Source organism: Scomber japonicus, chromosome 2 (genome assembly GCF_027409825.1).
Source record: "Scomber japonicus isolate fScoJap1 chromosome 2, fScoJap1.pri, whole genome shotgun sequence".
Lineage (NCBI taxonomy): Eukaryota > Metazoa > Chordata > Actinopteri > Scombriformes > Scombridae > Scomber > Scomber japonicus.
The window spans coordinates 28,460,387-28,488,142 of NC_070579.1; the positions used below are offsets into that span (position 1 = coordinate 28,460,387).

Here is a 27,756-nt window from a genome sequence, read left to right on the forward strand (position 1 = left end):
AAGAAGAAAAAAAGAAAAGGACATTGTTATTCTATTTCCCTACAAGATCCTAATCAATACACCTGCATAGCTATGTATTGACGATTCTTAAGAAGTTAAACAGTAACAGTTCTAATAGTAAATCGCAGGATACAGCATTAACTGGGTTTTTGTAATTGTCAAGTATTTATACGCTTGAAATTTGTAGCATCAGTCGTATTGGATGTGATCTCACGCTACTTTGTATACTGAATGTGTAAGAGTGTGTGTGGGCGTTGCCCTCTGCCCTCCTCACCGCTGGGACGGAGCTCATGTTCACTTGCTGCGGGTGGTTCATGGGTGAGGCAGCTCGGGCTCCCATGGGTGTCTGGGATATCTGGGCGTTGGGCAGAGCCATGTGGTTGAACTGGTTGATTCCTGTACAAGAGAGAGTACACCGCAATGTTTATTAATGGACACATGGACGGACACACAAACACACACACACACACACACACACACAATAGTAGTCAAAATGCCAAGATAATGGTTACACAATTTTTTTTTTTTTCAACTCCACATAAACTTTCAGTTCAAGTAAAACTTGTCAATTTTCAGTTAAGTAAGATCTACAGTATGTTGTTATACTTCAATAAACTGAGCAGCAGGTGGCACCTCATAGCATTGTAAAAACTTTTGTTTCTTCCCTTTTCTTGTATAACTTTGATGTCATCTTGAGTGTATGCGTGTGAATATGTTCTGCTTTTGGGTTTTTTTTTAATTCAGACCTGCAGATAATGTGGCTCACCATTTCTCTTTTCATCCCAGTGATCTTCTCTGTTCCTCTTTACTGGTTCAATTCCCACATTCCCACAACTTCCTTTATCCTGTTATTTCTTTATGTTTCTTGCTCTTTTGCTTTGCCAGTTTACCAGAAATGTTTGATCAATTATGAAATGCAGTTTAATGTTTTCCCCTCTCAGTTGCCAGGTGTTTTTATTGTCTCTAATTAAATAATCGGAATCTGGAAATATCATATCATGTGTGACATGCAAGACGTACCTTGTGAAACCTGCATGCGATTCATGATCTGATTTGGCATGTTGGGCAAAGAAACAGGTCCGTCTACAGACAAAAAAGAAGGAAATCATAAGAACCACATAACCAGCTGTAATGACAAAAAAGTACAAGATTTGCTCAACACCTCCAGTGTTACTGCACAGTTTTCCATTTTTGAGCATTTTCAGGTTCTCATACAAGAATACAAAAGATTAAAGCTACTGAAGACACTATAAATACCAGCAGTGACTGGATATACTCTGCAGGTAGATACAGATGAAATTTTAATTGATGGTAATTCTCAATTTAGATTATGATGACAAATTCTGTGGAATCTTTTCTGGAATCTTAATTGAGAAATCTATAGATCATCTTTGTTAAAGGCAACAGCTAAATCTTTTCGAGAGGACAAATCTGTGCCATCTAATACTGGTATAGTACCTCTGAATGGGCAATATGGCAACTTACATAGCTTTACAGCCAATGGTTATTCTTTTTAGTAATCAATATGTTAGTATGTGATATTGCTTGATATATTAGTCATTTTGTGTATATCAGGGATATAAAAGAAAAAAAAACTCATCCTCGGGCAAACATTTTTTTTCTTTAGTTGTAAGTGAAGTAGTAAACAGGAAACAAGTGAAAAGAGATGGTTATGACATACAAAAAATGTCCCTGGAACCGAACCACAGACGTGGTCATGTGGCATGCGCAGAAACCATTCTTACTACCCTGCACTCCCAGAGATACACTCTTGTGAACATTTAGACTCACTCTGTGGCCTGGGGCCCAGGGCACCGGGCTGGGGGAGGGTGGGCTGCTGGGTCCCCTGTGCAGCCATAGGTGCCTGGTTGATGATCTGCTTCTGTAGCCTAGAGCGCCTCTTCTCCTCCAGTTCCTTTTGGATTTTATAGATTTTTTCAGCCAGGAAGTGATAGTACTCATCCTGTAGATAGGTAGGAGGAAAGTAGAAGACAGTAAATTTGATTTGAAGAGAGCAAGCAATCAACTGGGAATTATGTATTCATCATTAAGGGTATATTAACTGAATGTGGTCCTTATAAAAAGGTCAGTAATTTGAGTCCCAACACCTACCCGGCTGTTAGCTGACTCATACATGTCCCCCTCCACCTTTCTGGCGTAGGCCACCAGGTTCTCCATTCGTCTGTCCTTCAAAGCTGCCGGGTCAGGGGTTGGGAATATGGCTTGTACTCTGCCGTGGAAGATGAGAATTCGCACCCATGAATATCTCACTGGAAACTTCTACTACTCCAAAACTTCCCTTTAAAATCAGTCATTTAAACCACAGCAGGATTATGCTCTTACAGTTTGTGTACGAGGTGATTGCGCAGGTCCTGAGTGACGTGCTCGTGCCAGGATTTCCTGGTGCCTGTGGCAGAGAGGGGTGCTGCTGTGGGTAGGTTGCCCATTGAGCCCACAGCTGACCCGTCTGACAGCAGCTGACTGGAAGTGGAACAGGATGAGGGGGAACACAAAAAAAAGGTGAGAGACTGCAGCTTTCATTGCCAAGTCTTTGTCTTAAGGGCTTAATTTTACCGGCAACTGTATACTAATAACAATAATAATAATAATAATAATAATAATAATAATGTCTTGCAATTCAAAATGACAACTTCAGTTATTATAAGCCAGAATTTATGGGTGGAGACTGACTTGTTAGTGTTGAGTGTGTTGGGAAGGGAGTCTGTGTGCAGGTTGGTCTGATCTGAGGTGGTCACGCCCATTGTCGCACCTCCAAGAGCCATCTGGTTACCTGTCAATACAAAACGCTCTGAGCAAACAGCACTACTTGGATTTCATAATCAAGCTCAGTGAATATAATTTGGCTATGAATGGCTGCCATGGCTACAACTGAAAACAAATATACACAACAAAAATCCGAAAATTGCCAGCTCGATAAACGTCACAGTGCTTAGAAAATACAGGAATAACATCAGTCCGTTACCGAGTGCATTGATGGGTCTCATCTGCTGTGGAAGCTGCTGGGCCTGGGCGTTCTGTGCGCCTGCTGTCTGTCCTGGGCCCGGGGCCTGCTGGGTCTGGGCCTGCCCAGTGGTCTGGCTGCTGTAGGGCAGTCCAAGTGCCGCATAAGCTCTCTGCATAGAGCTGGGGTCTATGGGGGCTGAGGTATTGATGGTGGGAGCACTGGGCTGGCCCACACCAACTGAGGACATGGGGTTCTGGAGGCCCGTATTGGGGGAGCTCAGCATGGCTGGAGATAGAGATGGAGCAGTCGGTCAAAAAAACACCCAAACAACCATAGTGACTATACTGTTAACAGCTTGCAATGTTGACAATCTTGAAATGCGTGCTTACTTTACTGCTGCACTACCTACAGCACATAAACAAAATGCTAATGTTGATACTGAGTGCCAAGCACAATAAATATAAAAAGATTCTGTTTTGGTCAAAACATGGCAAAAGCGTAGAATACTTTAAGTCTCTCTGACTTCTGGCGAGATTAAGTCATAACATGTCAGCATGATACAGTGGAAATATTAATGTAAGGCTAAACGCTTTAAAAAGAGAAGGCCTGAATACATGCATAAATCTCTTTAGGCGACAGAGCATTTGCATATTCTTCTGGGTTCAGGCACTAGTCCGGCAAAAAAAAAAAAAAAATCTCCGTTTGTGCAAAGACAAAAATCGGAGGAGGCAGAACAAAGAAATACTGGGCTCTGTTTATGTTGGCAGGAGAGAGCACAAGCCCCGGCGTCATGTTCTTTAACATGAGAGCCAAGCAGGGACAGACCAACGCTGGAATGCTCTAAGTGATGAAAGCTGCTGAGTGGAGTGGCGAAGTAAAGAAAAATAACACAGAAGGAACTAAAAAGAAAAAAAGAGTTCATAAGTAACAAAGTTATCCAGAGAAATATTAGAAAATGCTTTAAGTAATGCAAAGGAGGATTAATAAGATGGTTGCATAAACGAAAACTAACTGTGATCCCGTGACAACCATTACATGAAAAGAGAGAGAGAGAGAAACAAAACAGTAAGAGAAGCAGTTTCAGTATGAGGCAGAGAGAGCGTCAAACTCTGCTCTGTTATAGTGGGGAGTAGCGGTAAACAGCCCAACAGCCAATGGCTCAGCGGGACATCTCGAGCACACGCTCTCCGTTTCCTCTCTCTCCCTCCATCACACTCTTATCCCTTCTGTGTGTCAGATTACAAGCCCAGCAGGACCACACTCTTACTCATCGAGTGCTTTTAGTCATTGTGGAGGAGCACGAACCTAGCGGTAAACTGACGCAAAATACACACACACACACACACACACACACACACACACACACTCTACAAAGTAACATCTTTTGCTGATTTTAGAAAAGCAGCTAGCTGGTGTTATTCTTTCTCAAGCTGTCACTATGGACTATTCAAGACATCAATATACCACAATAAAACCTAATTAATGTCTGAGGTAAAGACTGAGCTTGAGTCTTGATGTCCTTCTTAACCCAACACAGTCAGTGGAAGCAGTTTAGCCTCATGTTATGTCCAGGGAAGTTGAGCAATTTGACAACGGTTAAGCGACAGCAGGGTCAGTGCTTTGCCGCATGTACTCACGCTGCTGGGTGCGCTTGTCGCTGGCGTTTTTCAACGGTAGGCAGACGGGACAGTCGTGTCGTGTGCAATTTTTCCAGTGGGAGATGATCTGTCTGGACGACGCACAGTGAGCCACTGCATAGAAAAGAGAGAGAGAGAGAGAGAGAGAGTGAGTGAGAGAGAGCAACAGGGTTTATATTCTTTATGTTGGCAGTGGAGCCGTTTTCAGGTATTCAACCAGGGACTTCATTTAGTTACTATTGCATAATTACACATGTAACCATGTCCCTGCTCAGCAGCTGCACCGCACCTTCTCATGGTACAGAAGCCTCAGAGACAGAGTTCGGCTGAATGTCGTTGATTGGTCGAACTCTCACCCATCAACCACAACTTTTTCTACAATATTTCTTATTGTGTTTTGTTTAAGTTTTAAGTTTTTCTGTTTGCTTCTGGAGCAGAGGGGAAAAAAAGAGCCAAATAGAGTGAGTGAGATGAAATGAGAGAACAAAGTGAGTGAGGGAGAGAAATAAAGTGTTGTTTGTTTTCAGTCTCCTTTTCACCTTCACTTCACATTTTAATCCCAGTCACCCACCAGTGAATATAAAGGACATTATGAACGTCATAATGATATAAAGGATAGCCTCATCGTTATATAAAAACAAGGGGGAAAAGAAGTTCAATGAATGTAGGGAGGGGAAAAAAACGTACAGAAAGTGAGACGGAGGGACAGCCAGAGAAAATGAGAGAAACTTGGAGGGAAAAAAAGTGTCTGCCCAAAAAAAAAGGTCTCAGGTTCACCTCACCGCACTGATTTCCACTCTTGGAAAGCTGTGCGTTTGGCTCAGTGGAAAGAGAACCTAGACCATATTTCCTGCGGTGTGTCTGAACAAACCGAGTCGCTTCATTTCATCTGTGGCCAGGCTAATGTGCTAGCAGCTAATCTGACAAGAAAATCACATGCAGGCTAAAAATCTGCTTTGCTATAGTTGCCTTACACTTCCAAGTGCTGCTGCAAACACAGTTACTACACGCCTTCAACCTTCCACGGGCTACGCACAAATAAACACAATTAAACTATTATCTTTGTAACAACGCCAACACTGCTGGCAACGACTCAAACACAGCAGAGCTATCATTATTGGTGGCTTTTTGTAGATTCAGTATGCAGTGATAAACAAAGATAAGACCGAAGATTTAAATCTAGAGCCAATCCAAGCACTAGTCGTACCACAGACTCCAGGGTCCCTCAGGTGAAAATGAACTGAGCCAACAGACATCAGTTAAATCTAAAATCTAATGGATGATAACTGTGTTAGGGAACAAAATCTCTCTCCACAGTTATTTTAGTGGCAGTGAGAAGCAGAGGTCCCGAGTGAGAGGAAATGAGCTGGCATGAGGGGAGCAGAGACACAGACTCCTTCACACTTAACACACCTTGGCCTCGGAGCATTTTTGGCTTGAAATTTTGCTTGAAGCATTCAAGCCCGAGAGCGGTGCAAAGTCACCGGGCCCGAATTTAATTGAGAGTGGCTTGAGGGGCATTTTTCATTAAAAATAATAAAATAAATAACGCTGGTGCTGAAAGAGGAGGGAGAAAGGAGAGTGTGGTCTGGTGTTAACACAAAGAAAATGGTGAATGAAGAGGAGCGGCAAAGCCAGGCCGCAAAAAGGCAAGTGAGTGAGCAGGTAGGGGGCGAGTGTTGCTGTTTTCTGAATGAATGAATGAATGAATGGGTGGAAATCCTCCCCTGCGCTGTGGATTACACAGAGACACATGGTGTGACCAATGAGGAGTGAAGGGAAGCATATGTCAGGGCCCTGGTTGTGCTACTGACCTCAACAGGAGATCAGCCAAGGATATAAAGGGAGGGGTTTGCTAAGCTGGACAGGAGGGTGCGCTATTAACAGGATGTAACTTAAATGGTCAAATTAAATCTTGCATCCAACCCCACTCAGTTCTATACTGATGTTTTATAACTTTATTTATGCCCTTTAAAATCTTCTTCTCATCTTAAATCAAATATGTTGTGTTATATTTAACTATCTGGTGAAGCCAAAGACTAATTTTCATATTGTGGATTATGAAGTAGTCTAGTCTCACTTTTATGGCTGTAATGTATGTATTGTGATCAATACATTTGCAATTCATGTTTATTGGCCCTACAAGCCCATCTTCTCTATTACTCACAACCAATTAAAACTATTATATGTGATCAAACTGAGCTTAAGTTGGGAGAGCCAAAGCCACTTGTGATGTAGACCACATTTGGAAAAAATGTATTTTTGTTAAGAAAAACAGAAAAGAATGACCTAGATCACATTATTGTGCAGTAAATCACTGGGATTATCATTGTGCTGCTTAAGCGAGACGCAATTTTTCCCTCTACAGTCGATGTTGACTGAAAGTTTCATCATCCGTTTCCCCCCCCGTCTTTCCACCTTAAAATATTAGAACATTCTGCATATGTACGTTACACTCATTAACATTTTCTCTTCCCACTTAGGGGAATCCCTATCTGCCTTGCCATTTCAAAATGCTTTTTTTATTTCCTAATGGAGGTTAGAGTGAGTTTTTCATTCCACGCTCATTTAAAAAAAAAAGTCAGTCACTTCCAAATACTGTTTTCTAAATGTGGCAACTATGAAACCCATCCAGACTGAGTGAAAAAAGTTGTATAAACATTACTGATTCAACGACACATTATATTCTGTTTTAGTTTAGCGACACGTTCCCATCATATGTTCCATTTAGTTCTCCAAATCCACTTTACTAATGCACAGCTTTGTTCACAAAACACAACACCAAGTACAACTTTTGGTTAGGAAGGAGGAAGACTATGTGCCAATTCTCCAAAACATTGTTACTTTTCTTTGAGGGAACATTTACCAGGTGTTTGAACCCCATGTCTTCCACTAAAATGGTTGGTGAAGGAGCCTGAAGTGTGTGTGTATACTTGACTGAGGTCACTTCATGATTTTTCAGTCAGATTGAGAAGAATGGCTGCTTTGTTTGTGGCTGTATCTGCAACAGTCATATTTTGTCAACGCAGTCAAGAGTAATATGTGATTGGGAAAAAGAAACATTGGCACAGCACAGCCTGTTGGGTGCTTCATGTTTATTCAATTTTCATGTTTTTTTTAAAGAACTCATCAATTAATTCCTCAATAAATTCAACAATCTGAGACACAACAGCTTGTCTGCCATCAAAAATAAGCAGAACAGGCTTCTGTCCAAAGACAGAAAACCCAACAGTTCTGCCCATCACAACCACTTCCAGCCTTCATTCGATTACTGTGTTAATTCTGAACATTTCAAAAAGGGGTGATTGTAGGTGTGACATCCACACTACTGAAACGCTGTCACTATTAACACAAAGCCTGGATTTTCACACAAGACTCACATCCAGAAATCAAGCAGTTTTTGGCCAGGATGTTTTGTTTACTCTGTTCAAAAGGCTATAGACAAAATTGTTAGGGTGCCAACATCTGCAAACTTTTAGAACAATTGGAAATCATCAGTTAGATTTTATTATCTGATTGCTTCAAACGCTCCAACTTACCCTGGCAAGACTTCCCAGCCTGGCAGTGGGTCATGTGGTTGAGGACGTTTTTCATGGTGCGGCAGTGGGGCAGGGCGCAGGCCTTCAACTCGCCGTTGGCCTGCTCCCGTCGCTGGCACTTGTGTGCGTGAAGCAGCAGGACCAGCTGCTGCTGGATCAGCTTCCGCTTCTCAGGGTCGGCTGTGGGACCTGCTGAAGGCACCGTCACACCTCCACCGCCGGCCAGGGGCAGCATGGTCTGCTGCTGGGACTGCTGCTGGAGCTGCTGCATGGTTGATTAAGAAAGTGTCAGTGTTGTGATGAATTAAAGTAAGGTCTTCGATCTGTTTTTGCTTGTGGGGCTGTAACCACAGAAACAGATGTAGAGAGGGAAATTCATGCAAGTGACATTTAACTTTTCTGTATCTTCCCTGTATTCAAATATCCCTTTTTATACAGCTGCAAACGTCCGCCAGACTTGGACTAAAAAGTACTTTTTAAAACATTTTTGTAATGGTGCCTTTTAGGACTGACAAGGGGGTTTCTAAAAACACTCCGTCCGCCATGTTCTTTTCTTGAGCGATAGGGAAAAGCAGACATTAAAATATCTGTATATTTGTGAAGAAAACAAGTTTTGTGATACAATGCTGGAATCAGAGTCTTGGAACTATTGTTATGAGTGCAAATATTATGCTGTGGAAACACAACACAACAGAGTATGGTGGAGGAAGTAAGCACCAGAGCCACATAACGGCTGCAGCATTGCAGCATTGGTGATGGCTGGTGGTGTGTCTGTGGCACATGCACCATGATAGCATTGAAAACTGTGACAAACTTCATGGTGCTGAGTTTATTTTGGAGAAACTGTGATTCCACTGACAACAGCCTCAAGTGGACAGAAAATCTAACACAAACTGGCTTTACAATATTATGTTGGATCAGAGATGTGACATTACTGTTTCAAAATATGAGGCTCAATATCGTGCTGTGGAATCAGACACCACAGAGCATGGAGGAGGTATCGACCACTGGAGCAGTTACAGCATCAGCCAGAAGAGAAACGCTGCGGATGTTGGCTCCACAGCATCGATCAGTGTCTTCATCACAGAGAATCAAGACAGAACTGAAAACTCTGCACTGCAACAAACCTCACGCTACTTTGCTAAACCTGACTTTGTTCTCTGACAGATTATTATATCTTTGCCAACACTTAATACAGGACAGCACAACAACAACTGTGTGTTAACTGTAACTTATACTGCTGAATTAAGCTTGAGCACAGTTAGGTCCCGGTTCATCGTTCTTCATAGCGATAAAAGACAGTTTTTAGTCGTAAGTTTCTCATCCCTTTGTTTACAATTGTTTCCCAAACCAAACTGAAGCCTGCAGGCTGAGGTTTTTAGACCAATGTGTTCTGGCAGCATTCTGGCTTTTGCACAGTTGTTGGTAAGTTTGCAATGGGATCCTTGCACACCGGTATCATATAACTGGACTCGATTAGGGAAAAATAACTCTCAGTAAGAGATACAAAGCTGATCACTACTAACTTTGTCTCTGCTAACTGGCTGCTCTGCTGGGAAATGTATTTGTCACCTGCACAACATAAACAAGCCATCAGTAGCTTTGGACAGGACTGCGCACAATGCATTGTGGTTGTTGTGGGATTTGCCCCTGTAGAGCGACAGCAGAATCTCAGTTTCCTCTATTCACAGGGCTTCAATAGGTGACCTAGTTTTACAAAAATCATCATATTTACATACAGCTGTGAAATCACTCTTTGAGGAAAGATGATTTCTTTATGTAGGTAGTGGTAATGTAATCATCACTCCAAATAGCACTAAAGCTTTATCATATAAATCAACATAAAACATATCAATGACAATCTTGATAAATGAATGTGTGTGATCTAGTCTTAAGTAGTAAAAAGCTAATTAATTGGTACAATGGAGAGACTGTAACTTCTCCAGTCCTATGAGAATGTCATGAGGCTCATTTGATCACCAATTTGCCACCACACATTTATCAAATTACTTTATCTGAAGTGTGAGATATCCCTGTGTAATATTCCTATTCAAATTCTAGACTCAACACCACATAGTAAATCAGTTCATTAGTTCAGAGGCCTTCAGTGCTGCCCTTCTATCACTTTAAGAAGGGTCAAAGAAAAAAGTTTTGATTGTCCGACCTCTCTATTACATCTGATAGACTTGTCACCTAATTATAGGGCCTGTCAACTGCTGATTATCATGTTGCATTTCACACACCAATCAAAAGGAAGTTTTAAAACATTCCTTAAGTTCTGATGTATAGAAATTTAAGCTTCTACAGACATTGATTACAGATAAGAGACGGGGTCAGGGTTGGATACAGATGTGCAAATCCTCAGGACAGTTGAGCATGATTAGTAATTATCTATCAAACGAATTACGGACATTTGGCTCTGGCATTCTGGCCTTTAACTAACACAGTGCAGTAGTGGTAATAGTACTCGACAATATGTCCAACAACTGAAATCTCTATCACAATTTAGTGCGGGGTCAGTTTTTTTTGCAAGCATCATGTTTCTTAGAACATCATGTTCAGGACAGTTAAGTTAGAATAACAAATGACCAGCACCACCTGCATCCCACCTGTTATCTCACACAGCTATGGACCGCCAGTACTAGATGCTTCAAATGCTCGGAGTAGAACACAGGCATCCAGTGAAATGTTCAGTTTCAACACAGACGGAGCAGAAAGGTGTTCTCATTAAATAACCTTCCCCTGCCGTTTGTGTTTCCTGACAAAACATCAGCATAACATCCACCGACTGTTTGCTAGCTAGCATTAGCTACCTAGCAGACAAAGGCACAATTAAAGTAGAATCTGCAGCGTTCAGTCGACTTTCAGCCTTTAAACTCTGACATGACGCCCCGTCAACAAACACAAACTGCACAGATGCAGAGTCATTTTCAGTCTGTCCATTTTATATGTGTGGCCGTCACATTTACCAGGAGATGGCCAAAAGCTAGCCAACAGGGGTCACACACAGTCCTGAGAACTGCGGCAGTTGTAACAAAAGACAACTAATGTAGCAGCTATCATCTATATTACTTTTTGGCTGAAGGTCAGTTTTTGTGCTTGTTGTAATAACGCCATTTTTTACAATTTAGATATTTTACACACTATGCAATAACAGAAATTGTAATTACTCAGATATATCACCCAGCTCTATGTGGAAAACTAACTTGTCAATGATGAACTTTGCTAACTTTAAAATGTGATGCTGAGATAGTACAAAGAAGTTCAAAGCTACACAAGAGGTTCTGCCCTATCCTGAAATTCATACAATAAAAACATCTACAGAGAAATACTGTGTTATTATGTATACCATAATGTCTCAATATGTGTAACAAGCACGTACCATGTTTGGCACACTCGTGACAGCGGCCCCTTTGAGCTCACTGGGGAAGGGTGGCAGACTGTTGGCGAGGGCAGCCTTGTTCTGGAGCTGCTGCTGAGGGTTTAGCTGCTGGCTGGGCCCTGTGGCACCCTGACCGTAGGACTGAGCTGCAAACGGACCCCCATTGCTGCCAAGGCCCATCTGGAAAGACAGGCAGATGACAGAGAAGTTATTATTTAGAGGCATTAGCTTCACACTGACAGGACATGGTCATACAGCCTTGAATCCTACAGGGCCTGATTCAGAGTTTGGTAGTTAAAAATATGAATGTGATGCGCTTCAAATTCTACCTGAGAGGATTATGACTTTGTTATTTACACCTTACTACTACGTAGCTAGCTGCCAACATATGCCTGAAAATGATGTGTCACTATTAGTGGATTGTTTAAGTGAAGAAAGTTCCACTGTTCCTGAACAGCAAACAGGCATAGTTAAGGATTTAAGAAGTCTGGATGTTTGGGGTGTAACAGAACACAAAATTCCTGGTTCAGTAAGCACCTCAGTTTAGGGGTCACGGTTTGATGCTGTAGCAGTAGATAGTGTAGCAGGGAGAAAAAAAAGAAAGATAGAAAATAACATTTTGGTCATCTATTTTGAAAAAATGTCAACATCCAACAGTGGCTCAGTGATCAAAACTATAACTGAAACAGTTCAGTTGTGCTGCAGTGGAAACTATTACTAGCCACTTTTACACAGCCTGTTCAAGGCGGGCATGCTGCTCCTTTATTGCCTCTCTCTGTTCTGTATAAAAAAGGTACAGACATAATGTGGGTGGGGCCAGAGTTGCTCCACCAATAAGCTGGCTACAGAGGTTGTCACAGAGCTCAGTTGATGTCTGTGAAAAAAGAGACAGGAGCTGATGCTGTTGTGTTGCACATCACGCCTCTGAATCTGACATATCTTCTTGATGGCTATAAAGCAGAATTTCTGTATAAGAGTCTATTGACAGTTTAGCTGTGCTGCAGCTGAAAAAGAAAACAACCTTTCTGCTTCGTGAAAGGAGTCACGACACCTGCTGACAGCTGTTTTATGCTGATTTATGGTCGAACTGCAGCTATAACAATAACATGCTGCTTTAACGCCAATCCTTAATAATCTAATGATGTCATATATAATAATATGGAAAATTTTAAAAGCATGTAAAAAGTCCATGTAATTGAGAATTGCAGCTGCCTTATTTGAGCTGATTTAGAGATTGTATTCCCTGTGCACCGTGTATTATTTCTACTTTAACTGTAACTGGTGTGCTGTCTTGGCCAGGTCTCCCTCAGAGGAGGGCAGAGCACACAAACACTGTAAAGACACTTCTCACATGCCCAGTAAGGGGCTGTTCAACTGGCAACAACGTGGCTACACCCTATTTTTATAAAGTCTATGAGTTACACACAGCACAGGTATGCTAACAATACTAACAATGTTAACTAGCTGCTAGCTGCGTGCAGGCTGGTACGCAGGCTGGTACGCAGGCCCTTTGTGTCTGCAGTGTGGTGCTCCTCTCAGAGTCAGAGCCTCCATGTGAAACACGGTAAATAGGTTAGTAAAAACTTTCAGTCCCAGTCACTCTCAGTCCCACTGAGGGTGAGCTGCACTCGGGGCTCTGTTGTAAACAACCTGAGTATGCCATCGAAACTGTTTGCACCAACTCATTTTAAAAGAGCAGCGGCCAATGGGGAAACTCCAACACTGGGTCAGCCGACCAATGGTGTAACACTCTGTGACAGTGAATCAGTAATGGACAGAGCTATTCTACGGCGGGTCCAGTCAAAAATAAATAAATAAAACAAATTTAACCAAAATAGGACCTTTTATTAAAGGTTTATGTGGTTATTTGTACTATATCTCTGTGGTTTTTCATTTGAATTGCCAGAAAATAAATTTCAAAATATGAATTTGAACATACCGTTATAGTAAGAAAAATAATATATTTTATTTGTCTAACATTTTCTAGATGAGTTTACCCATGTCACCTACCCTCAACAGGAGCCATAACTGCATACATTAAGATGTGATGTACCGGGGGAATAAATCCCTGTTAGTGCCATGCTTTACACACTGATCAACTCACTGCTCTCTCATCCAAGGAGCTGCTGGGAGACCCGACCAGACTCCGCTATGCCAGGCCAGCCTGTATCCCCTCAGGCTGTTGACACCGCTCCAACAGACCAGATAAAAAAAGACCCAGCTGAGACGACCAGACACTGGCAGCCTTTCAACACAGCTGAGCAGGCGGTCACACACTGTCGCGCACACACACGCACACAAATGAACACCCCCTCTGCTTCGCTCTTCCCATTCAGTGCCCCACTCTCTGACACACTCCACACATCGGCAGGCAGGACAGTTGCCAGCTATCATCTCGCCGCTCTGCTGCCAGCGCAGACTATTCAGCTGAGCTGCTCTCCCTCCTTCTTCCTCATTGCACCCGCCCCCTGTCATTCTAACTGATTAAGTGGTTTACAATACCTGTCTTCCTCTATGTGACTGACAGGGCAAGGAGCCATTTAATAAGCTGGAGAAAGAGAAGGAGGGTTCTCTTTCGGACAATAACAAAAAAGGAGCACGGGGGGGCGGGAATGGAGTGACAGCAGCCTCTCACCGACACAATTGACCAGAAAGAGATTTACAACCTGCGATTAAAACACAATAGAGGAAGCCACACACAAAGACTGGGCCAAGCAGTTTTCTCCTTTAGAGCTGTTAGTGTCATGATAATCACAGGGAGACCAGCTGAGCTTACGCTTACACACACTCACACACACACACCGAGGCCTTCCCCCATGCTGACAATGCCTGCACTGATACTTTTACACCAGCTTTTAATCTTTCTTGCGGTTAGAGCATGTGTGCATACTCTATTTGAGAATGAATCTGAACTCACACATTCACTATCTCTCGGAGTCTCTTCTCAGTAGCTCGTAGCTGTCTGAGTGTTGTGGTTATGAGCAACTTGGGCGTCTCTGCTCTGACACACAGCCAGTAAAATTGATGGCTTCCCACCAATTTCCTGTGAAACCACATTGGTGGCAATCTTACCTACACAGCCAGTGACGCTATGAATACACACATTATCTCTCGCACACTCGTATAAATTAGTGTCCAAGTACTAATCTCGACACTGACTGAGCAGTTGACAGCAATGTCAACATCAGCTTCTTGCCAAAAGCTCAAGTAGAGCTGCCAAGTGTGGAGTGTATATTTAATTTCTTAACAATATGACTGCTGAAATGATTCGGGAGGGAGAGACGGCTGAGCAAATCCAGAAATGGAGTTTAGTGGCCAATACACCATACATATCAAATAAAAAGGAGGGATATGGAGAGTAGGCGGCTTCAGTCAAGTTCCTTATCAGCAATCTCAAAAGCTTCAGTTGCTGTAGAGAATGTATTAAAACAACACGTGTTTGGTGTTATGGTCAGTGATAGCGCATCTCCATTAGGGGTGCAGAAAATAATCGATACAAAGATGCAACGAGATGCTTAATGGGACGAGTCTGAATTGATGCAGTAACGTCACAATCGATTTTAAAATTCAAAATAAAACATGGGCGATTGTTGTTGTGTTTCCCGTTTCTGCTGGACAATAAAGTTGTAAAGTTCAAGTTGCACTGTGGGTGAAGGACGGACACACGCGCGAGCACAGTAAACCCAACATCTAACATGGCGGAGGTAGCCCAAGCACAATAAAAAAAACCCACACAATTTAAAAGCGATATCTAGGAACATTTCGGATTTTATGAAGTTCCTGGGATGAAACGACAACTGGACAACACCTATGCTATTTGTAAAACTTGCCACCCTAAAATCAAATACTTTCGTAAGACCACTAATATGAGGAACCACATTAGCCAATGGCACACTGAGCGGGGGGGGGGGTGCACGTGTCCACATGCTGAAATGGCCATTTACATACAAGAAGATGTAATTGCGGGCGATGAGCGGCCCCTTAGATGGTGGCAGGTGAATGAAAGCAGGTTCCCCTTACTTGCAAACAATGGGCAAACAAATATTTGCACACACACATCCCCGCAACCAGTACACCTTTCCGAGCGCATCTTCAGTTGAGCAGGTCAGGTTGTAACTCCACACCGCAGTTTTTTAAAGCCCAAAAAAGTCAACATGCTGGTTTTCCTTGGAAATAACATGTGGGCTAGTAATCCTACCAGCACGGCAATAAGAAATAAGAGGGTTTTTCTGTTGTTTTTTTTTTTTGTTTCAAAAGTTTATTATAGGCAGTTTTATTTAAATAATCAATAAGCAAATTGTAAAAGTCCAAGCTATAAAAGTAAGATACCTCCTCTAGTGCAGCTTTTTAAGTTTGTTTTATTACATTGTAGCATATTATTATATTGCTTGTATTGCTACTGTAACCTTATACCCGGCCTACATCCAGAGTTCAACGGTAAAACGAGTTTTATGTTTAAAAATAGAAAATAACAACCACGTTTTATGTTGCAAGCAGTTGGTTTGCTTTGCTGTTGTCATTTATGTCAGGGAAGCTACCTCAATAGCCTATGTTTGTTTTGCTCATTTGCATTGTCGAAAGGCTAAGTTATTTCATGTTTTGGATTAATAAACTTTCTTGTGACTAATCTGAATTTGATTGCATGTGTGAATTGTTTATGCTTGAATAATAAGGAAATATAGAACGATTTTACTATTACAATGTATTATTTGTATGGGGCTTGGGCACATCGATTTATTCGTTATTTATAAATTCATGATCAGCATTGGGTCTATATTGATGTTAGATTGAATTACTGTGAACAAGATAGTCAGTGCCTAAGGTGGCGGTAGGATAGAAAGCTATTGCGCTAGTGACGGACAATGCATCATATATGATTGTGGCTGCACAAGTTGAAAATGAGGTGCTTTGCCCACACTCTGAACTTGGCATCCCAGCGAGCATTTAATGTGGCTCCAGTCTCCAGGCTTATGGCCAGAATCCGACGTATAACCGCTTACTTCCATCGAAGCGCTACTGCCAGCCACCAGCTAAAAGAAAAGCAAAAACTTCTCCGCTTGAAGTATCAGAAACTGAAGACTGACGTTCCCACAAGGTGGAACGGTGCATACAAAATGGCCCAGAGGTTCTTGGAACAACAACCAGCGATCACCGCTACTTTGCTCTCCCCTGAGATCAGAAGATCAGAGTCTGACCTAGCCACTCAGACTGAAACTGAGGTGACAAATGCAGAGGACATTGTTAAGGCCTTGAAGCCCATGACTCACACTACTGATGTCAGTAGACAAACATCCTACTGTCTGCCTCATTGCTCCAATAAAGGCTCAGCTAATCCAGGAGATTCAGACACCACCAGAGACACACAAATGATGGTCAAGCAGACCATCAGAACAGATCTACAGAAAAGGTACAACAGTGAAGCAGAAAAGAAGATGCTGCATACAGCCTCAGCCCTAGATCCTCAATTTAAGGGACTGCATTTTATCACAGAGGAGGGGGGACTGGAGGTCTACAGCAGAGTGGCTGATGAAGCTGCAACTTTGGAGGTAAATTTAACTGTTTCATGTGAAACCTAATTTAAACAAATTAAAACAAACTATATAAATAAGACTGAGAAAATCAGGTAACCTAGTAGTTGTGAGATTGCAAGCTGTTCCATTGGTTGAGAAAGTGCTAACTGTTGGTTTGCTATTCTTTATATTATTCAAACACAGAATGAGAGGACAGCCAGGACAGAAGTGGCTGATGCACCTGGAGGATCAGGACCTATGGAAGAAGGTTTGTTTCTGCTTAGTTTGCCCATGTATTCTATTCTATTTCTGTGTTGTGTTTCTGGCAATGCTTTACCCATTCATAATGCATCTATAGGTGTGTTATGAAACATACATGACAAAGTCATTCAAACCCATCCACAGATATCTTCGGGGATTATATCATGTAATCAATAAGTTATAGTGCTTTTAAAATCCCTAATAAACACACTGTTTTGTCTTATCTTCAGATGATGCACTGACCGTGCCTGTGGTAGAGGAGGAGTCTAGGCTTTACACAATCACGATTTTTGGGGCCGATCACCGATTAGTGAGTTTAAATAAACCGATCACTGATCACCGATCTGATCACGTGAGGGAGCAATATGTGTATTTAAATAACTTGTTAATTTACTGTTTACTGAGTATAAACAAAAGTATTCTCAAGCATTTTTGTCAATGTTTAACAATCAAGGTAGCGTGGATCAAAGTATGCCAGCAAACGTTGCAATGCTAGGTTCTCCACAATATTAAATGGCAGGTCAGCCAGCACGATAAACTCCATGAGTTTCCTTGTGCCACCCCTTGCCTTCTCACTGTGACAGCTATACGGATGGGTACCGTCTAAAGTCACACTCCGTTTCTTAAACTCAGCATGCTCCTCCTTGTGTTCCTTACCCAGGTGCCTGATTAAATTTGTGGTGTTGAAACATTTTGCAGATGCTCCCCCACGAGGTACTTTAGTGTTGCACAGATTGCAAATACTTGTGTTTTATCTGTCTCATTTACTCTGAAGAAGTCCTACACCACTGACATGTTTGTTTGAATCCGACAGCAAATGATAATATTCCCGCTCCTCTCCAGGCTGGTGAAGCATTATCTGTGCATCCCAGGCACAAGCGTGGCTACTGAGAGGGTTTTCTTCATTGCAGGAACCATTGTCACCGCTAAGAGAAGCTCTCTCTCACCAGAACACCTAGATCAACTAGTGTTCTTACACAAGAACCTATACATTCCCGATGAGAAGAAAGAGGAGGACTCAGAGGAGTAGTGTTAGAGGGTGGGAGAAGAGGATGAGAAGACAGAGGAGAAGAGAACAATAATGTGTTGCAGTCATTTCATATACTGTGTGAGGTTCACTCAGTCATGTTTGATGTTGTCCACATTCATGAAATGTCAACTGATGTGAAAGTACACTGCAAAAGAGGTTTTTATTTTGTTTTTGAGAATTGAACATTTGCAACAACAACAATTGCACATAAATCTAAGTACGTTAGGCCTATGGTTTTTTTTATAAGCATCACTATGTTACAGAGCTTTTGTCTGCTGTGTCTGAGTTCAGACTCTAAAAGTCATGTTTGCCATATTCAGGAAGTTCCTGTAGAACTACTATTTGTAGAGATTTTGTATTGTAAGCCTCCCTGTTGTCTACTGTGTTCATGCCCAGACTCCAAGAGTCATGTTAGTGACGTCTTCTGCTACATTAAGAGGAGAGTAGATGATCTGACTGTTTGTGTTAATTGATGAAAAAGCCACGTGTGGTAATATAGAAGATTGAGGATGCATCAAGAAGAAGAAGAAGATGCGTCGTATAATCGAATCGAATCGCATCATAGACTGATGAATCCTGATCAAATCAAAGATGCACACCACTAATCTTCACTCATTAAAAGAGTAAGAAACCCTCAAATTCTGACAGCATCCTCCCTCCCTGCATATTTAAACAAGAAGCAGTGTATGGCTATACTGCGTATAAAACACTAGAGAGCTCTTAATTTTTAAGTCGCCTGGTTACCATCAGACATTTTTAAGACATTTGTCTCTATGCTAGTTATTAGCACTTTTCATGAATTAGTGCTGCATTTTACTACTAGTGCTGTAGATAATATACATTGCACCAGATTTTGGGTGTAGACTATATTGCTGTTACAAGGAGAGTTGAGTTAAGATTAAGGTTTTATTTAAAAATATATTTTATATATTATTTCACCTATCCACCTTAATGAAATAACTATAATAATTATTATTATTAATGCTGAGTATAAATTACCCCAATACAGTGTTTCATATGTGTTAAGTTTCCATTTGTAAATATATTGGTTATATTGCTTTTATTTTATTAATTTAGTGCTTCATTTTGAAAAGAAAATTCCATCAAGTCACATATAAAACACTCCCACACAATCTCAGCCATTGCTGCAGAATGCATTCTGGGATACTTAGCTTCAACAGCCTGCAGCTGACCAATGGTGAAACATCATCACTCAGTCAGTGACAGACTCATGTGTGTAGGGCTGGCCCTGCTGTTGCAGTCTAGCCAGAAATGCAACAGAAGAGTGCAGAGACAAGCGTCTGTATAAAGCATGGCTACACAGTGTGTGACGATGCAGGGAGTGTTAAATGTCAGCCTGCTCAGCCGTGCGGTGACCCAGGAGAGTTTAAACATATAACCGATACAAACTATTCATACGTGTTGTCAACTACCGCGCATGAGCCACGACACGGTCAGCTTACCCTGAGCCCAGCTCTGGTATGAGGGCTGGAAGCCAAGTTAGCTTGTAAGTGTGGATGCTAGCTACAGGATAGGCTTCATGGAACCCTACGAGTGAGAACTGTGCAACGGGCTGGAATCTCCAAAGCCGCTACAGATAGACAGGTACTGGGGCAGCTGCCTAACAGTCAAAACACCCACACTTAAGTGCACAAGAGGGCCCTGCCTCATGTAGTAAAAAAGTAAAATCATGAACATGGTGCGGTTGTGGCAAATACTTGCCATGCACTACATTTGGCTTGTCTTTAGTGCATTATTACAAATATTGCAGTAATCATGACAGCCCTAACCATCTAATCACAGCATAGTTAAGTTTTTGTGTGGGTACCTGTGTTGTAGCTGGGCAAGCGGATCAACTACGAGATGCTGTCCCTGTGTGTGTTTGTGTGTCCCTCTGTTAAAGTGCCAGTACATAGTCGTAGCCCTGTTGTTAATTACGGTTGAGTTGATGATAATGTTCACCAGCCCTGAATCTTGTTAGGCATTGAATACAGCACAATTATTGTCTGGCCCAAGTGTTGCGTTTGCTGCCACAGAAGAGGAATACACCTCTCGTTCATGTTTGATATCATATCTCCATTACAGACAGCTATGTGTGAGAGCAACAAACTGGACTACAGTCAGTCAGCGTATCGCTATAGACGGGGAACCCACCCACAACATCAATACACAACTTTAATGGATAATTGGGTGCAAATGATTAATCATATGCAACATATTTACAGTAATGCACACCTCAACAGATTGATGCCTAAAAATGCACATTCATAATCATTACACTAAAAGGATGTTGAGAAATAGGCATATGACTCACCTTGCTCATGTTCCCTGCTTGCTGGGCAGCACTGAGGGTGGCGTGAGTGCCCATCTGCTGTCCTCCCTGGGTGAGTGTCTCTGCCAACGCACTCCCTGCTCCTCCTGGTCCTGGTGCTGCTCCCTGCATTGTCGGTCCCTGGTACTGGATGCCTGCCACCCCTGCTCCTCGTCCTCTCCCAGCTCCAGGTCCAAGACCACCATTCATCACCTGCCCAGGTTGGGGCTGCCCTCCCTGGGCCATGAGCCCAGTATGGCCCTGGCTATTATTCATCATGGCTTGGTTGAAGCCTGTTGTGTTCAAGCCCATTGTTGCAGTATTATTGTTGTTGTTCTGTCCTGCTACCCCAGTAGGTGTTCCTGCTTTTTGTGCCTGGGGGGACGGGTGGTTGTTAGGGGAGCCCTGGCCTAAGGGGCTCTTACCCAGTGGTGTGCCCAGCTGAGACCCCATACTGCCTGGCTGAGGGCTTGCTGAGTTCAGCCCTGCGCCTGCAATACTGGAGGTGCTACCGGCACGAAGGAGCTCTGAGAGCTGCTTGTGCTTGGCGGCTGCATCTGGGACGCCGGTGGCCCCACCACCGCCACCTGGTCCACCGGCTCCAGGTGCTGTTCCACCATTTGAAGGCATCACGCCCATCAGCTCTCCATTAGGGATCAACTCATCTGGAAGGTCATTCTCCAAATCATCCCAGGACAGTGAGCTCAGGTCTAGAAGAGAAGAAAGAGGAGAGAGGAATAAGATTAATTTGATTCAATTTCAGAGAAGTTAATGGTGACAAACGAGATTTATTTTTTTTTAAACTGTCTCATATGAAGTGTTTCAACACTGTGCGCCAGGCAGTAAGAAACATTCACGCTCCTAGGCTTCAGTGCCTTCTGTAGTAAATAAGACTGCAGAAGAACCAATGCCAAATATTTATATTTTCTCCATTTGTCAGTGATATCAAAAACCCTCAATTCCACACACGACAGAAGGTGTCAAAAACCAAACAAATATTATTTCACTCCTCAGCTGAATCTCTGCCTCAATCCAAATGTTCACAAATATTCCCAGTAAGGATACACAGTGTGCTAATATATGAGAAAATGTAATTCATATTGTTCTTCCAATTTAAATTCAGTCAATAATCACATGAGATAATCCCAAAGATTTTCACATCAGTTGCAGACTAGGGATGATGTTCAAAACCCAGATGTGAATGAGACCAGATTGTCTGCCAGTACTGAAATTGAGAGTAGCAGAGCAGGAAACATGATTTTAGTTAAGTATATGGTGGTCTGTACGGCCTTTTCTTTTTCTCCTCTATGCGGTGTCTGCTTTTGCACTCACTCACTCACTCACTCACTCACTCACACACTCACACACTCACACACTCACACACTCACACACTCACACACTCACACACACACTCACTCACACACACACTCACTCACACACTCACACACACACACACACACACACACACACACAGTGCGACTTCATAGCAGAGAGAAGAGAGCGGAAAGAATCAAACAGACTTGGGGTTAGGCCTGCACGATTAATCGAATTTTCATCGTCATTGCGATGTGAACGTTCGCGATGAACCCATCGCAAAAGCTGGTCTGTAATGCGATAAATTGGCCACGCACACTTTTTTTTTTTTTTCGTGGCGTCCAAAACATTTTGCCTTGTAACAGTAGACCAATAAAATTGATGAGTAGTTCACAGAGGTCCAATGAAATTGTGTGATAAATCAAGCACGCTTTATTATTGTAAATCAGTCATTTGTACTGACTCTCATCAACATGGAAAATACTCGAAGAAAATCATATGATGCGGCTGTTACGTACTTTATTATTTTTTCACTTTGCTTCATGGTTGATACACGTTGTCGTCCGACTCGTTCATAGGAGAGAACGGGAGAGTTCGCTCAGTAGGTAAGTTTTAATTCAAAGCAAGACGTACAATGACAGGTGCCAACGAGGTAGATTACTCCAGTAAAAGTAAGACTTAGTTTAATGACTTAGAAGTCGCCAAATTACTTACTTTAACGAATTTCGTTAGTTTATATAATGCAGATTTGTAAAATATTACTTTTATGAGGGTCACAGTCACAGACTGTAGAAACTTAGCATTTGATAATTGTGGTAGCAGCGGTGCAGCAGATGTATTGAAGTCCATGCAGCACGCTGTATGCAAACTAATATTAAGCATATATCCTATTCATTACAATGTCCATGGACATAAATTGAGTTCTTTTGCCTTAATAATGATAAAATAATACACAATAAATGCGTGATGGCTGTCAGGCATCGCCAGACCAACCATAGCTAATATCTCATATTACAACGTGGGACACCTGAGGCTTAAAATCCGGCGCGGCTTGTACAAGTACAAAATTGATTTTCTTTCTAAAATTAGAGCATGCGGCTTTTAATCAGGTGCGCTCTGTAGTCCGGAATTTGCGGTAATGACAATCAGCTATTCAGTGTTTTAGAGTACCTAAAAGCAGGGAATCTTTTAAAGCTGAAAATCTGAAAGAGACAGAAACTGTATGCAAACTTTAAATATTTTCTTATTTATCGCAAGTCATATCGTCATCGCAATATTGAACAGTGTGATCGCACATCGCACATTTTGCTGATATCGTGCAGGCCTACTTGGGGTTATATTTTATTCGAGTCTACAGCAACAATACTTGTTGCCATATATAGAACAAAATCCAACCTGTCAGTATTAATGAATGAATGGATGAATGATACCATAGAGACCAGTTTTGAAAGTCAACACCATTAGGGATCCATTAAGCAAATATAGTCTTTACTTTAGGGATGGTGGAGACCATCATAATTACATATTTACTGTTCTCTTCTCATTTCCGAATTTGTATCATTGTTAAAACACCACACCATCATGGTTATCATTATTGTCCCTGAGATTTTATATGTGTGGATCTCCAATTCCCAGTTATGGGATAGTAATGAGCCAGCATGCCAACTGGTGCTGCTCTCTGGCCATGTCCCTGCAGCACAGGACAGAAACAAGATGCATGTAGCTGACTGTGTTTGTCAGCCAGTAGCTGACAAACACAGTGTGACAGCAGAGAGAATCCAGCAGCACTTGGAGCTCATGTTGAGCAGTGGAGGAATATTTGTGTCACACCATCCAGAGGTGTGAGCATAATGCAGAGAGCCTAGGGACTCATGATTTGTTTGAGATGGAGTGATTAAGACAGCAAGGAAATATGGGAGAGGTGTGCTGGCATTACGGACCGTAGAAATAAAGATCCAAATTTTTACCAGCATGGATGTCACGTAATTGAAGTTTTGTTCTATTGAACTGAGGGAACACTTTTCATGTGAAAGACACAGAGATGGAGAATAAAAACACTTGTTTTCTTCTTACAAATAAGGCAGCCAACTGTCCTTGTGTTTCTGAATTGCAAGCTTAACATAATGTTAGCAGGTTGAAATTATTGTCTTAAAAGATGTTAACACCCATCATCCACCAGCACAGGTGTTCCACTTATTTTGCGAACAGACCACTTCTCAAGATTGCCTGTACGTGTACAGACTACGCTCATTTACATCTCCCCTCACTCTGTCAAAGTGGGACAGACTGCACCTTTATAACTATGGTTGGTGACCCTCACCTAATTCCCAGTTTAGCTCCAACTATCGTCAACCTCAGCACAGGTATCAGTCAGAATAACTCAAAACACCTGTGAACATCCAACTAAGTGGATTTGATCATCTTAGATGAAATTATCTTTCAAGAACAAGAGCAAATGTTTATTTGAAAAGGGAAAAAAAAGGCAACATGAGTAGAGGGCACAACCCATGATCAACACTCATGCAAGTAGCTGGCAGGCAACACCACAGCTAAGAGTGATAGTGAGAGCTGAGGAATGTTACTTCATCTAAACCATACCCTGATCAAATCAAGCTTCACAGTCATCTAAATACGACAATCAGGGCCCTAATCTTTCACTACACGATGGGAGAGGACAGAACAGAGCAGACAAAGTGAAGCAGTCCCCCCTCCCATCTGCTGCTGCTGGATGTCTTCATTGAGATTCAGTCAGGATCCAGCCTTTAATGAGGGCACTTGGCCTACGCACTTCCCTGAGTAAACACAGCCTTCCAGATCTGCTGTGCTAGCCCGCTGTTGGTCCCTGGCATCAGGCAAGCAGGTGCTCCATGTGGAGAAAGCTTGTTTAAGGCTGAAGGGACCATCCGTCTTTTCCCTCACTCGCTCCATACAGCCGCTCCTCTTAAAACCAGCAGCCACATGGATGCTCTTAGAGCAGCATTCAATTCAATCACATGTGCTCAGGCCTGGCTCCCCATTCATTTCTTAACGGGGGGACACACACACTGTGCGACCTTGCCCCCAGGCTCCTTGGCTGTGGACCAAAAATGCAAAGCAATGTTTTGGTTAGGTAGCACCACATGCAGTCAGGGGAGCACCAACCACGGGAGGAGCGGGAGGGGATGCAGAAACGTAGTACTTCTCTTCTCTTGCTGCCTCCATCTTTTAATACTTTTCCTGTTCCCATTTGTTTCCTATTTATCCTTCCATCCTATGCTCTTTCACTCGTTTTCTCTCCCTCTTTAACTTCCTACTTGCCACAACTGCTCTCTGCTTTTCCTGTTATATCCCCTGCGGCTCCCGTCTGGGAATTAGAGGCTATAAATAGCCACAAAAGCAGCCCCAGCAGTGGTCCAGTCTGGGGTTGTCTGTCATCTTCCCTAAGGGCCAAGTGTCTGGCCTTGGAGGGACAGGTGCAGTATGGTGCTGCCTGGCATTTCACTAGCTGTTCAGTATCACAGCGGGGATAGCAAGAGACCCATTTGGTAATGCGAAGGTAATCTATCCTAAAAACCCTTTACAATGGGCTGGCCTACAACGGTGGAGTTTCACCCTCGAATTTTCAGTCTGACAGAACAGATACACGTTTATTTTAACCAATTCAGCTGTCTACACAGGCTTCAGGACGGCTCATGTTTCATTCACGTTCCACATGCGTAACTAAAACCTGAAGCATATTTCTACACTGTAATAACTAAGGGGATCTCATTAACTCATCGTGTGTAGACACTAACAGGACTGACGTTGCTGCTGTTCTGCTAATGTGCTGCTTTCACTATGCAGCCCCTGTAAACATAGTATTATTCGTAGTAGTAGTAGTAGTATTAATGTTCCTTGGTGTGGACAATAACACCTTGAGAAGATAAACAAAAATGAAACGAAATACTGTTCCTGTCCAGCTCCTGTCAGTGTATTCATGGTTTTGGCAAATGAGCCATTGTTGGATGTTTACTTTTATTTTTTACAATTTTACTATTTTTTCTACTATAATGAACTGTGACCCCATAACATACCAAACATTTAAAGCTGCAGTATAGGTTATAAACCCTGCTGCCTCCATGTTAGTGGATGGGAGCCAAACTGTGGTTTCAAAATGACAGATGGTTTCTGTCATTTTAGGTAGTTCTTATCATGCTGATATTTGTCCAAGTGACAGCCGCTCTCAAACCTCCATCAGGCAGCGGGACGGCTGAAGAAGCGTGTCCCGCAGGCCTACTCTGGCTCAAAATTACATCACACAAACAAGATAGCAGCTCCCAGAAAGGAGATATTTTCATTTCACTTTTGCACAGCGGTAGGTAGTGGAAATGCATTGTCCATACAGTGCTTGAAAGTTTGTAAACCCTTTAGAATTTGCTGTATTTCTACATAAATAGGACCTAAAACACAATCAGACTTCCATGAAGGTCCTAAAACTAGGCAATGAGACATCAATTAAACTAATGAGACAAAAACCTTTTAATTGTTTATTCATTGAGGAAAATGATCTAACGTTACATATTTATGTGAGATGAAAGCATGTGAAGAAAACTGGAATCAGGTGTTTAAAACAATGGGATGGCCATCAAGTGTGAGTCTGGGAAGCCCTGATTAAAGAAAAGAAACCCAAGTCTCCAATGTCATAATTTGAGCTTCACAACACAGGTCTGTGGAAATGTGTCATGCCTCAGACAAAGGAGATTTATGAGGACCTTAGAAGAAGAGTTATTGATGCTCACCAGGCTGAAAAGGGCTATTAACCATTTGTAAAGAGTTAGGACTCCGGGCAGTACAAACGGAAGACATGCAACACCATTGAACATCAAAGATCACACCAAAATCAGGCATGATATGGTTGAGGTGTCTACAAGGGACCCCAGGGTAACGTCTAGTAAACTAAAGGCCTTTCTTGTGGTGGCTCCAGTCAATGAGTCCACCATAATGAGAACATTGACCATCATTGGCATGGCAGAGTTACAAAGAGAAAGCCACTTCACTCCAAATAGAACATTGCTTTCATCAAAGCTTTGCTTAAGATCACGTGGATGAGCCTGAAGTCACTCAGAAAAATGTTCATAGATTGATGACACCAAAGTTGCACTTATTGGTTTAAATGAGTAACTTTTGATTAGCGACGAACAAAACGAAACATTCGACATAAGAAGCTAATCCCATCTGTGAAACATGGTGGCAGCACTTTGGTTTGGGCCTGATTTGCTGACTCTGGAGGAGGACAGCTTGTAATCATTGATGGAGCTTTGAGTTCTGTCAAGGTATAAATTTGTGACCTGAAGCTCAATATAAAGTGGGTCAATCAAGGTAGCATGGATCAAAGTATGCCAGCAAACGTTGCAATGCTAGGTGCTCCAGGTCAGACAGGTCGGCCAGCACAATAAACTCCATGAGTTTCCTTGTGCCACCCCTTGCCTTCTCACTGTCACAGCTATAAGTACAGTCCATTTACGGATGGGTAGTGTCTAAAGTCGTTTGCTTTAGCATCCGTTTCGGTGTTTGTTTGTTTTTTTTGCCCATGCTCCGTTTCTTAAACTCAGCATGCTCCTCCTTGTGTTCCTTATCCAGGTGCCTGATTAAATTTGTGGTGTTGAAACATTTTGCATTTGTTTACCTCCCCCACGAGGTACTTTAGTGTTGCACAGATTACAAATAGCTTGTCTTTTATCTGTCTCATTTACTCCGAAGAAGTCCTACACCACCGACATGTCGGCCGACCCTTACTATGCACTGCTGGAGAAATGATAAACAGCGCTGCACTCCGCCCTCAGTTTGTT

General features: G+C 42.3%; 1 protein-coding gene across 4 annotated transcripts in view; it reads right to left on the minus strand.

The window, feature by feature from the left end:
• The window catches only part of crebbpa (CREB binding protein a), a 49,413-nt gene that overhangs the window by 14,893 nt on the left and 6,764 nt on the right, over positions 1–27,756 (minus strand). For all 4 annotated transcript variants that reach the window (XM_053338949.1, XM_053338940.1, XM_053338936.1 and 1 more), the window contains exons 2-12: positions 20,639–21,345; positions 11,524–11,703; positions 8,142–8,406; positions 4,603–4,716; positions 2,984–3,250; positions 2,692–2,791; positions 2,344–2,481; positions 2,113–2,230; positions 1,792–1,963; positions 1,021–1,083; positions 275–396 (exon numbers count right to left, since the gene is read on the minus strand). In XM_053338949.1, coding sequence (XP_053194924.1) covers positions 275–396; positions 1,021–1,083; positions 1,792–1,963; positions 2,113–2,230; positions 2,344–2,481; positions 2,692–2,791; positions 2,984–3,250; positions 4,603–4,716; positions 8,142–8,406; positions 11,524–11,703; positions 20,639–21,345 — 2,246 coding nt within the window. The remainder of the gene's footprint in view (positions 1–274; positions 397–1,020; positions 1,084–1,791; positions 1,964–2,112; positions 2,231–2,343; positions 2,482–2,691; positions 2,792–2,983; positions 3,251–4,602; positions 4,717–8,141; positions 8,407–11,523; positions 11,704–20,638; positions 21,346–27,756) is intronic.